Here is a 13,527-nt window from a genome sequence, read left to right as displayed (position 1 = left end):
AGTTCAGCTTTAGGGCTTGAACTGTTATATGTAATACCATAGCTCAGTGTTTCTCAACTCCAGTCCTCAAGGCTTCCCAACAGGTCATGTTTTCAGGATTTTCCTCAGAAGAAATGGCTGTGATAATTACTAAGGCAGTGAAACTGATCAAATCAACTATGCAAAATAATGGAAGAGGTGGCCTGAAAACATGACCTGTTGGGGCGCCTTGACAAACACTGCCATAGCTTATGTGCCTGGGCTCAGGTTTGAGGCAGGTTCAGCAAAAACTGATGTTCAGCTGCTAAATCTGAACCCGATTTAAAGCTGAACTCCGGACAGTTTTTTCTCATGCAGTGGGGCTGTGGCCACACTGCATGGGTTAACTGATTGTCTTTGTCTAGAGGTTTAGAGCAATGTTTCTCAACTCCAGTCCTCAAGTACCCCCAACAGGTCATGTTTTCAGGATTTCCCTCAGAAGAAAACAGCTGTGGTAACTACTAATGCCGGCCATACACGGTTCGAATTTCGAAAATAATTTTCTTTCGAAACTCAAATCTAAGAATTTTCGTATGAATTTCGCACCATTAGTGGGCAACAGCCGATTTTCGTGTGGAAATCAAATTTGAGAAATCGGACATGTTGGAATTTTTTTTTCAAAAACAAACGATTTTCTAATCAATGATGGGAGAATTGTGCGAGAAATGTAATAAGAAAAGAAAATTTACGGAGAGAAAAGAAGATTCACGAAAATTATTTTCTGTAGCAACATGAGGTGAAATTGAAGGCTTGGTCAGCCGAATTTCGAAAATCAATGGTGGCACCATCGGATCACAAAAAAAACGAATTTTCTGATTTTGAAAAGAAAATTTGTTCGAAATTTGACCATGTATGGCCTGCATTAGGCAGTGAAACTAATCAAATCACCTGTGCAAAATAATGAAAAGCCTGAAAACATGACCTGTTGGGGGTATTTCAGAAACATTGGTTTAGGGCCGGTTCACACAGCGAGGCGATGCGAGGCGACACGGCTCGCCTCGCCTCGCTCCCGCAAGTCGCCCCCGTTCTGTACAATGGAACCGTTCTGAGAGGAGCGACTCGAGTCGCTCCGACTCAGAAAAAAGGTTCCTGTACTACTTCTGGGCGACTTCGGGGGCGACTTGCATTGACTTCTATACAGAAGTCCTCTGCAAGTCGCCGCTGAGGTCCCCGCAGGTCGCGGCGAGGCAAGTCGGAGACGCCTCGCCGCGCCTCGCTGTGTGAACCGGCCCTTAGGCTAGGTTCACACTATTGCGATGCGGGAACGCCGCGAATCCGCGGCGTTTTCCCGCATCGCATACCTCCCGCCGGCAGTTCACACTGCCCTATGCGGACGGCTGGGGGTGTCAATGTTATGTTAATGACACCCCCAGATCCGTCGGCATATCGCAGTGCGATCTGCCGACTCGCACAGGAATCGGATCGCATGGTGTGAACCCCCATGCGATCCGATTCCGTTGCGGACCCAAAAAAGGGTCCTGTGCGAGTTTGCTGCGGGACAGCTGCGAGTTCAGCCATACTATCTGTATGGCTGAACTCGCAGTGCTACGGAGATCGGATGTGATTTGCTGTGCGAATCACATCCGGATCTCCCCCCGCAGCAGTGTGAACCCAGCCTTAGAGCAGCGTTTCTCAGGTCCTCAAGGCATCCCAACAAGTCATGTTTTCAGACCTTGCATTATTTTGCACAGGTGATTTGATCAGTTTCACTGCCTTAGCAATTACTGCAGCTGTTTCCTCTGAGGAAAATTCTGAAAACATGACCTGTTGGTATGCCTTGAGGACTGGAGTTGAGAAACACTGATATAGGATATCTGCGCTAAAACATAAAGTACAAATGATCAGCCTTTTACGCAATCTATGACACTAAATGCAAGAATTGTGATAAATATATGAAGCAGCACTAAAAAAAAAAAAAAAAAAAAATTTAACTCAATATTGTGAAAACACAAAAATAAATCAATATAATGATATCAAACTTAGGTGAAAAAATGTGTATGAATAAATAAATGACACCAAATATGTAAATAAGAGCCCATCCCCCATGGCTATAAAGGAAAAATATATGTGAAACAAGAAAGTTCAAAAGGAAATAAATCATCCACGATTCACTTGACACCAATTATTAAAGCCTCCTACCTGATCCTGCGGACGCACGGTTGAGTTTAGTGCAGCCACACAGCCTGCTGCTTTTTGGGAGAGCAATTGTATCTGTTTTTATTGCTATATGCAATTTTTTTTTTAAACCTATTGTCCAAGGATTTGCTTAGTGTGATTCCCTTTGCAAGTTTTACTTATTTATTTTTTGAATAAATGTTTTTTATTTTTCATCCTGATGATGAACCAACCCTGATAGGATCCCGTTTGGCGCTTTGGAGTTTCCTTTCATAAGGAGATTTAACACGCGCATATGACCATACTATGTGATGGTCCACAGGATCCGGTAAGAGGCTTTAATACTTGGTGTCACCTGGCGGTGGAAGCACTGTGAATTGTGATTGCGGGGACACTGGTGGAGCAAGTGAATTGTGGATGATTTGTTTCCTTTGGACTTTCTTGTTTCACATATATTTTTCCTTTTTTAGCCCTTGTGAATGGGCTCTTATGGACACTTATTTAAATAGTTGGTATGATTTCTTTATACACTTTCTTTTTTTTTTTTGTTGCCTAATAAGTTTTATGTCATTATATTGATTTATTTTTGTGTTTTCACAATATTGAGTTTCATTTTTCTAGCGCTGCTTCATATAGGAAAAAAATTGCAGTTGGGCTTTAAGTCAAAGGGGGGCTGACCTTTAAAACATTAAAGCGGAGTTCCACTTTTTTTTACAGTTAAGAGTCAGCAGCTCTATAGTATAGCTGCTGACTTTTAATAAACACACACTCACCTGTCCCACAGGCCAGCGATGCGGCCACCCGAAGCCTCACTCCTCTTCCAGTCCTCTCCACGGCACTGTCACTGCTGTGACAGCTTGCACTCTCCTAGTGGCCGGGCAATCTTCTGGGACCTGTGCTGTGTCCCTGAAGATTGCAGAGAGAGAGGGACCACCTCGGGGGAGAGGAGTTGCCTAGGCTGCCGGAAGGAGGAAGTGGGACAGGAAATACCTGTCAAAACCAGGTACCCACCCCCCCAAAAAATGACATGCCAAATGTGGCATGTGGAGTGCTTAGAGTGTAGTTCCACTTTTGGGTGGAACTCCGCTTTAATGGCCATTTTTAGGTTGATGGTCAAGGGATTGTCGAACAAATGGCACGGGGAGGGGGGCTGGATACTGCTCTAGAAAACACACACAAGGATGGGAGGGCATTTTTGTTTCTCCCAGGTTGACAGTTGACAGGCACTGGGCAGTGATGAGTCGTGATTGTTAGAATTTCCGGCAGCTACCAGCTTCCTAACAACCTGCCAGAAATTGTCATTCATTTATCCGTTTGCTGAGCAAAATTGGGTCCAAATGGGCAGCCATTCCATGCTTTTAAACAAACAACTGATATATAATGATGCACATAAATGTAATCTGAGGTTAACAATTATTTCTTCTGTGAGTGACAGAGGAAAGGAAAATATTTGACAAAATTTACCAACCGTGTGTGTATTCAGCATATAGAATAGTGGGGATGTAGCAGTGTAGATGGAAGCAAAAGCAATGGCGTGCGTTAGGCACTACGTTAAAGTTAAAGTGGTATTTTACATTGAGGTCCAACTCACACCAGATGCGCTGGCACGCGTTGATCAATGCATGCCAGCACATATATGCTGCAAAAAAAATGTATTTCAATATGAGCAGCTGACAGTACTGATATGTTGCTGATAAGTGCTGCCCTGTTTTGGAAAAAGTAGAACAGGCCCTATTATATTCAGTGCAATGCAACGCATGTAAGCACACCACAGTGCAATGCAACGTATGTAAGCACACCACACCACATATAAATTACTGAAATTAAAGTGTTAATTATTAAAACATCATGCAGCATGCTGGTGCACATCAATGTCTGTATTTACCTTCACTCGACGCACACATTGAGGTGTGACTGGACCTTAATATTTTGTCATTGCATAGAATATAAGAATGGGAAGGGAACAGCTTGGGGATATGTAGATGATCAGTAAATTACTTACAGGGCAGACAAATAAAAGTTTGAAGTTAGAAGTTGAATGGGTATTAAGGTGCGGCTTGCGGTGAGCACTGCACTGATCAGTGATAGGATGCATCCTGACAGTTGAGGATAGGTGTAGTTCTCATATTGTCACACTGATTATCCACCAGGGTGAATCTAGATATTTGCCCGAGGGGGGAATGAGTCGATATCCTGGAGGTGGGATGAGTGGATGGATCTGACCACATTATCTCCAGTGTCAAATAGCAGGACAAGTGTTTTTTATTGAAGGTGGCTGTACTGTTAAAATTTTCCTTCAGCCTGATTTCTCTGTCCACACTATACAGCACAATGGACAATTCTCCAGCTGCACCTATTGCAGTCTGAATACCCAAATTGCATCTGTATCTGAACGGATGCAACTACTGTTTGGTTCAATATTTTCTGTCTCTCTCTGTTTTTTCAATTGAAGGATGTTGGGCAGTTGGGTGGTGACAGGGCTACCCATGAAGCAAGCTACAGCTGGTACATCAGGTACTGGCTGAATTTCAAATAATTTATGGCCAGATTTAAAGTGATTCTAAATGTACATTTTTTTCCTTAAAAGAAAAAACATATACTTGCACAAAGCAGTCTAGATCCTTCTCGTCTCGGATCCCCTGCAGGTTATCTGGCCCCTCCACAATTGCCCCATACCAAGCCCCTGTGGCTGTGGTTGACCATTACCTCCTGCTGCTGTCTCTGATCCAATGAGGAGAGAGAGAACAGAAAGGGCCTTTACTTTTGTGCACATCGCTGGATCAAGAACGGCCTCAGGTAAGTATAGGAGGGGGCTGGGGGACTGCATGCAAAAGGTTTCTTTTACCTTAATACATGCATTAAGGTAAAATAAAAAAATCTTCTGTCTTTAGAACCATTTTAAAACTGAACTCTGGGAAAAGATGTTATACAGGTGCTTCCATGCCTTTTGATAAATTGTTGGTGTTACTATACATGGTCTTCTTGCAGGTCACAAATCCAACAATCTTTATTGCATGAAAAGCCCTTTTTCCCCCTCATATCCTGTTCACAAGACTAATGGTTGATATGTCCTCCCCCCCAGTCATCGGTCTTGTACAGTCACCACTGTAATCCTTTGTAAAACATGAGGTGATGTAGGTACATCAGCGCTCACTGCAGTGGGCTGACCCAGGATTCTCAGATTGCCCAGTCTGATCCATCCACTGTGCTACATTCTTAGATTGCTGTGCCTGGAAACTCCTGGTCTCTCCAGCCTCCTATGACCTCACACTGTCACTGATGGACCAGGACTCTCCATCTGTGCTTGCAGTTTGTGCAAATTAATCTCATCACCTCTATATGCAATGCCGGGGAGATAATGTACAGTGTAGTCACAAATTAAATGGGAAAATTAGAAGAGAGCACAGCAATGTGGGTGGGCGGTGTTCGAGTCCTATGGATTCAATACTACTGATCCACTGTGCATACACCCGTGGTCCTACCCACTCAAGATGCTAAATCCCAGAGCATGATGGGATTTGTAGTAGTGAACCCCATCCCGGAATTCTTCTTTTAAGCTGGCCAATGGTGGATCACAATTTCAGCAGGGAATTCTGCTAAATGGGAATATTGGAAAAGGTTGTCAACTAATTGGCTGCAGTCGTTGATAAGTCACTGATAAGTGTATTCTGAGACTGGAAAGTCCTCACTATTGGAATACAAGGTTCCGGCGGGGGGATTCCTCCATCCACCTCATTTGCTGTTGTGTGTTAAAAGTAATCATACCTGCTATTATACTTGAAATTTAGGGGTGGGGTTTTGCTGTCTGTGACCCTTTGAGGAGATTTCTCTTTACTTCCTGTCCACAAACACAGCAAAGTGAGAGAAAATTTCTCCAAAATTAGGGAAGATTTGATCGTATACAGTTGTCACTGGAACAGGTAGATTTCCCTTCAAGTCTTATTTTGCTAATAACGGTAATGTTGGATTTCCCATCACTTTCTGTCCCAGTGACAACAATCACTGGGACAAACTGAAAGGGATGACTCTCCAACAGGGACACAGGCAGCCATATATACATGGGAGGTTCTAATCCTTCCCCCTTCCACCTGAAACCTACAAAAAGTTTTGGCTTTTGTCTTAAAAATCCACCATGTGATAATCTCCAGACATTTTTATATAAACCCACAACTGGTATGGAGGCACTAAAAGGTCTTGCAGAGGAGATGGATCAAAACAGCAGTATGTTATAGTCAATGTTTTGATTAAGCTCCGTTCATCTTTATAATTTTTATGTATGAATGTAATTAGGACCTCTTCTTCTTTTTAAATGAAGCATTTGGAAAATGAAGTAATTTAGCTGCAGTGACTTTTTTTTTTTCCCCCCTTTTGACAGGTGTTTTTCCAGATAAAGCCAGCTTTGCTTTACATTCTTTATTGATTGACCACTACATGCGTGGAGCTTGGTACCCCACTGGAGGTGCCAGTGAAATCACATACCACCTCGCACCAACAATTGCAAAGGCTGGAGGCGCTGTGCTCTCAAGAGCTACAGTGGAAAAGATCCTGCTCAATGAAGAGGGAAGAGCATATGGTAAGCATGATAAGAATATGTTTGGTTATATATGCTTTGTTAAATGATGTGTGTGTCTATGGGACTGTTTGACCATTCTTCCAGAAGGGCATTTGTGAGGTCAGACACTGATTTGGACAAGAAGGCATGGCTTGCAGTGTCCACTCTAATTCATCCAAAAGTAAGGATGAGCTTGGGCGTGTTCGCACAGCCCACGTGCAGAGCCCGCTAGGAGGTCGGCGCTGCGCTAATCATGGGCAGTGAGACATTGTCCCTATCTCTGCAGCCACACATCGGGAGAATGTCTCTCAACCTGTGATTAGCGCAGGGCAGTGCCGACTTCCTGGTGGGCTCTGCACATGGGCTGTGCGAACACGCCGGAGCTCATCCTTATCCAAAAGATGTAAATTGTCCAAAATGTCTTGGTATGCTGACACCTTAAGAGTTCCCTTCACTGGAACTATGGGGGCCAAGCCCAACTCCTGAAAAACAACCCCACACCATAATTCCCCCCCCCCATGATTTGGACCAGTGCACAAAGCAAGGTCCATAAAGACATGGATGAGTGAGTTAGGGGTGGAGCAACTTCACAGTCCTGACCTCAAACTGACAGAACACCTTTGGGATAAATTAGAGTGGAGACTGGGGTCCAGGCCTTCTCATCCACATCAGTGCCTGACCTCACAAATGCGCTTTTGGAAGAATGGTCAAACATTCTCATAGACACTCCTAAACCTTGTGGACAGCCTTCTCAGAAGAGTCAAAGCTTTTATAGCTGCAATGGGTGGGCCAACTCAATATTGAGGAAGACTGGGATGTCATTAACCACTTGCCGACTACCGCACACAGATTTACGTCGGCAGTTATGGCATGGGCAGGCAAAAGGGTGTACTTGTGCCTTTGAATTTGCGATTGCGGCGAGGAGAGGCAGATAGGGGAGATGTAAACAAGGCTTTTCCCTATTCTGCCTAGCAACATGACAGGAATCTACTGCTCCCTGTCATCGGGAGCAGGGATCTGTGTCATGTTGTAGTGAGCTCACCCCCCCCCCCCTACAGTTAGAACACATCCAGGGAAAACACTTAACTCCTTGATCACCCCCTAGTGTTTAACCCCTTCCCTGCCAGTGCCATTTATACAGTAATCAGTGGCTATTTGTAGCAAAATAATGTCAAAAGTGTCCAATCTGTCTGCCATAATGTCGCAGTCATGATAAATATCACAGATCGCCACCATTATTAATAAAAAAAAAATCATAATAATAAAAATGCCATAAATCTATCCCCTATTTTTGTAGACTCAAAAATGTTTGCGCAAACCAATCAATATACACTTATTGCGTTTTTTTTTTTAAATATGTAGAAGAATACATATTGGCCTAAGCTGTAGAAGAAATTAGTTTTTTTTCTTTTTTGGGGGGGATATTTATTATAGTAAAAAATATTGCGTTTTTTTTTTTTTCAAAATTGTCAGTCTTTTATTTTATTTTTTTATAGCGCAAAAAATAAAAAAAACGCAGAGGTGATCAAATACCACCAAAAGAGAGCTTTATTTGTGGGGAAAAAAAGGATGTAAATTTTGTCTGGGTACAACATCAAGTGAAATTAACTTTGGACAGGCTGGTAATGCAGTTCACCATAAAGCACAACACTATTGTGTTCTGGTGGGGAGGGGAGCCTTCCCGGCCAGCAGTACACAATGATTACTGCTAGCTGCTATAGCCACCACCAGTAATTGAATGTTGGATCGACTTTGGTACAATCATTCTGTCCATACATGTACATGGCTTGGTTTTAGTTAAGGCGGTGAAACTATAAACTTTTTCAGTGGTAATTATAATACATCATACTGTTTTTTCTTAGCAGAGTATCTTGCAGTATTTAAAAAAAAGATTATAGACCGGAAATCTGCCAAATCAGTTTATTCCAATTCCATAAAGCAGTGCAGTAACCAGCAGCAGCCAATCACAATTCGTTTTTTTTTTTTTTAAGTTTGATCAGAGTGAGATCAATTTTAAATGGTTCATTTGGATTACAGAATGTGTTATTGAATAACCATGATTATGTCTGCATGAATGCGTTCTTTTTGTTCATGAATTGACATGTTTGGGTTGCTGATGTACATCTAATCATGTTATGTCTGCCAGGCCTGGGGCTTTCTATGGCGAGGCCTGTGGAAGTTTCATTGTCCTATAGTCTCTTGGCAACGCCCAGCGTTCTTTGTCACTGAGGTGTAAAATCTGTGTATGCAAAAAATAAAACAAAAGCCTATTTCTTCAATACATCTGTGATGGTTCCTATGTATCCAGGTTATAGTATGTCTTATAAAAGTTAGTCCCATTCAACTGTAATGTTCTAAGTAATGAAGAAATATCCTTGGATAAACTACACAACTTCTTCAACAACAAAGAACAATTCCAGTTGAATGTGACTAACTCCTAATACATACAGTGCCTTGCGAAAGTATTCGGCCCCCTTGAACTTTTCAACCTTTTGCCACATTTCAGGCTTCAAACATATAGATATAACATTTTTACTTTTTGTGAAGAATCACCAACAAGTGGGACATAATTGTGAAGTGGAACGAAATCTATTGGATATTTTAAACTTTTTTAACTAATAAAAAAATGAAAAGTGGAGCGTGCAAAATTATTCGGCCCCCTTGCGTTAATACTTTGTAGAGCCACCTTTTGCTGCGATTACAGCTGCAAGTCGCTTGGGGTATGTCTCTATCAGTTTTGCACATCGAGAGACTGAAATTCTTGCCCATTCTTCCTTGCAAAACAGCTCGAGCTCAGTGAGGTTGGATGGAGAGCGTTTGTGAACAGCAGTTTTCAGCTCTTTCCACAGATTCTCGATTGGATTCAGGTCTGGACTTTGACTTGGCCATTCTAACACCTGGATACGTTTATTTGTGAACCATTCCTTTGTAGATTTTGCTGTATGTTTGGGATCATTGTCTTGTTGGAAGATAAATCTCCGTCCCAGTTTCAGGTCTTTTGCAGTATTTGGCTGCATCCATCTTCCCCTCAATTTTAACCATCTTCCCTGTCCCTGCTGAAGAAAAGCAGGCCCAAACCATGATGCTGCCACCACCATGGTTGACAGTGGGGATGGTGTGTTGAGGGTGATGAGCTGTGTTGCTTTTACACCAAACATATCGTTTTGCATTGTGGGCAAAAAGTTCGATTTTGGTTTCATCTGACCAGAGCACCTTCTTCCACATGTTTGGTGTGTCTCCCAGGTGGCTTGTGGCAAACTTTAGACGAGACTTTTTATGTATATCTTTGAGAAATGGCTTTCTTCTTGCCACTCTTCCATAAAGGCCAGATTTGTGCAGTGTACGACTGATTGTTGTCCTATGGACAGAATCTCCCGCCTCAGCTGTAGTTCTCTGCAGTTCATCCAGAGTGATCATGGGCCTCTTGGCTGCATCTCTGATCAGTCTTCTCCTTGTCTGAGCTGAAAGTTTAGAGGGACGGCCAGGTCTTGGTAGATTTGCAGTGGTCTGATACTCCTTCCATTTCAAAATGATCGCTTGAACAGCGCTCCTTGGGATGTTTAAAGCTTGGGAAATCTTTTTGTATCCAAATCCGGCTTTAAACTTCTCCACAACAGTATTACGGACCTGCCTGGTGTGTTCCTTGGTCTTCATGATGCTCTCTGCGCTTTCAACAGAACCCTGAGACTATCACAGAGCAAGTGCATTTATACAGAGACTTGATTACACACGGGTGGATTCTATTTATCACCATCAGTCATTTAGGACAACATTGGATCATTCAGAGATCCTCGCTGAACTTCTGGAGTGAGTTTGCTGCACTGAAAGTAAAGGGGCCGAATAATTTTGCACGCACCACTTTTCAGTTTTTTTATTTGCTAAAAAAGTTTAAAATATTCAATAGATTTCGTTCCACTTCACAATTGTGTCACACTTGTTGGTGATTCTTCACAAAAAATGAAAATTTTATATCTTTATGTTTCAAGCCTGAAATGTGGCAAAAGGTTGAAAAGTTCAAGGGGGCTGAATACTTTCGCAAGGCACTGTATTTACAGTACCTATAGGTAAGCCTTATTATAGAATGCAAAAATCATGCATGGGAGTTTACTTCCACTTTAGCAGAAGGTTGTCCTCTAACTGCTATGTGCTGATCATTTTGGAGTATCCCATGGCCCTAACCCCACTCTCATTGAAGCCAGTATGAATGAACTGGTGCTTGTGGTGGTGGGCAGCCCCTATACTATTAGGAAAGAGCCAGCTATTACTGAAGGCCCCTGCGGGGGGTAGCACTACAACAAAAAATTATGCTATAATAAGTGTATTGTATTCCACAGTTAGGTAATACAGTATATGAATATGGCTGCTGCCTCCCCAGGGACTCCGCTAGGTGAAGTAAATTATAATGTGTACATTCAGAAGGGTAAGTGGTGCTGCCAAAAACTCAAATGTGTAATGACCAAGGTCGGTCAGTGCAAAATCCTTATAGATGCTCATATATATATATATATATATATATATATATATATATATATATATATATATATATATATATATATATATATATATATATATATGTATGTATATGTGCCTTCATATAAATCAAGAAGTGCAGCACAGGTGCTAATTAAAGAATTAAAAAGTGCTTTTGCATACCTGAAAAACAATTATATTCAACGACTGATTCATAGAGAAACATATATATGTAGCACCCTGTACCTTTTTAGGTAGGTGCTAGAGTAGTGGGTTTTCTTTTTGACTGTCAGCGAAGGTAAATTTAGGCAGGCCTATGCTGTGAGCTAGGCCTGTTTGTTTTGATCTGGTGGCAGGGGAGTGGTTTAGTGTAGCAGCAGGTGATTGACATGTGCCTCAGCTCTTGGGTCCTCTGTTTCCACGAAGAAGGTTCTGGAAAAGAGTCAGGGAAGAGAGTTGGAGTGATATGGGGTGCATGTGGGAGCCCTGACCAATTCCCAACTAGGATTGGCAGGGGGCAGGCCTCCTATATATACCCATGGTCAGCCTGCGGTGGGAGGAGTTGTGGGGTGGATGAACTGAATGATGGAGTGTTAGACTGCTGTGGTCTGAGGGAACCCCTTTTCTGGGGGGGGGGGGGTGTACCTCAGGCCTGGAGCTTGGGAGCTGGGAGGGTGCCTCTCTCTACACGGTCATTTGAGAGGTGTCCTGGAACAGGAGCAGGAAAGAGGACAGTTGATAGCACTGCCAGGCAAGTCATTCAGGAGGGGTCCATAAGTGGGGAGCATAAGTGTTATTCATTTCTCTGCACAGAAGCTGTGATCAATTTCAGAAAAAATGGTGGTTGGGAAAGAGGTGGATTATTGCGGTGCTTAATTAGTAAATGACATGAAAAATATATATAAAAAAATAATTATTCATAACAAAATACAATATCACATTAGTTTCAGAGAATTTGATTCAATCACAAATAATCAAAAGCACATCCAATAACAACATAGGGCCAAGATGTTTTAAGCCTGGGTGTGCTGATGGGTCAAATCCACCATACATGTTTCGCCAATCAAATCCTTGCAGGTTCCACGGAGGCGCTTCTCTGTCAGTTTGTTTACCATAAAGTATTTTTCATGCACCGGACTCCTGCTCTCTTTTTTTCGATTTGTCCATCAACAAGAGCGTTGTCCTTATTTAGGGGATATATTTGTTCTAAATTGCCCCTATCAGGCTTATTTGCTAACCTTAAAGCTTGGTTGGAACGCATCTGAATCATTGTTGAACGCAGGATTAACCATCCTTGGTCTTAACTCTATCACTGTTCTGCCATTTATCACCGCCTCCGTACTTTACATTAACTTTTGCTTTTATTGGATTGCCTCCTACAGTTGTACTAAGGCGGTTATTTCTTTGGGTGTCCATAGGCGTGGTCCACGGCGTGCGTGCTCCTCTCGCACTGACTTTGGAGAATTGTCTTCTTACGCTGGTCTCATTCCATTTCCCCTGACAAAGCCATTTTTATGGCGAAACATGTAGGGTGGATTTGACCCATCAGCACACCCAGGCTTAAAACATCTTGGCCCTATGTTGTTATTGGAGGTGCTTTTGATTATTTGTGATTGAATCAATTTCTCTGAAACTAATGTGATATTGTATTATATTTGTTATATTTTTGTTGTGAATAATTATATATATATATATATATATATATATATATATATATTCATATAATCTCTCTTCATGTCTATTACTAATTAGGCACCGCAATAATCCTCCTCTTTCCCAACCACCATTTTTTTCTAAAATATTTGGGGATGAGGTGCCATATCTGAAAAGGACCCCATTGCCACATTTTTTCCACAAATGTGATCAATTTCAGTTTTCAGCATAAGTTACTTTGGAAAGTCACTATAAGAAAATTATAAATTTGTTATATAAATTTGTAATTTTTTGCTGCCTCTTTACGTGGATTATTATATATAAATATATATAATTTGAGTTTTTGGCAGTGCTACTTACCCTTAAAAAAATTACTTTATGCCTTGTGTCTCAATTATATATATTGTTTTTGCTATATTTTTTCCAAGTGGAGTTACCGTTTAAGCACTGTTCACCTCTGTGGATTACAGAATACTTCTCTCCTATGTTATGTAGATGTGGAAACAGTATGAAAAGTGTTATGTAGTCTTAATACACCCTTGCCCTAGGGCAGTGATGGGCAACCTTTTTGGCGTGGTGTGTCAAAAACTGGCAAAAAATCGAGCATAACTCGCGTGGTGTGTCACTTTGATAAAAAAACATAACTTTGCGCAATTTATAGTTTAAACTACAAAAATGTATAATTGCAATATATAATTGTATTTAATAAACCAAAAACA

The 13,527-nt window shown here is 41.7% G+C and overlaps 1 protein-coding gene across 1 annotated transcript in view; it reads left to right on the top strand.

Annotated features, from left to right (window-relative positions):
• The window catches only part of RETSAT (retinol saturase), a 65,802-nt gene that overhangs the window by 23,341 nt on the left and 28,934 nt on the right, over nt 1–13,527 (top strand). Inside the window, exon 5 of the mRNA XM_077469701.1 lies at nt 6,509–6,706. Within this exon, the coding sequence (XP_077325827.1) occupies nt 6,509–6,706 (198 nt within the window). The remainder of the gene's footprint in view (nt 1–6,508; nt 6,707–13,527) is intronic.

The sequence above is a fragment of the Lithobates pipiens genome, unplaced genomic scaffold, assembly GCF_037356315.1.
Source record: "Lithobates pipiens isolate NorthernLeopardFrog02 unplaced genomic scaffold, aLitPip1_a1.2 Scaffold_8, whole genome shotgun sequence".
Taxonomy (NCBI): domain Eukaryota; kingdom Metazoa; phylum Chordata; class Amphibia; order Anura; family Ranidae; genus Lithobates; species Lithobates pipiens.
Note: the sequence above shows the minus strand (reverse complement) of the source record. Positions and strands in the feature narration are given on the sequence as shown.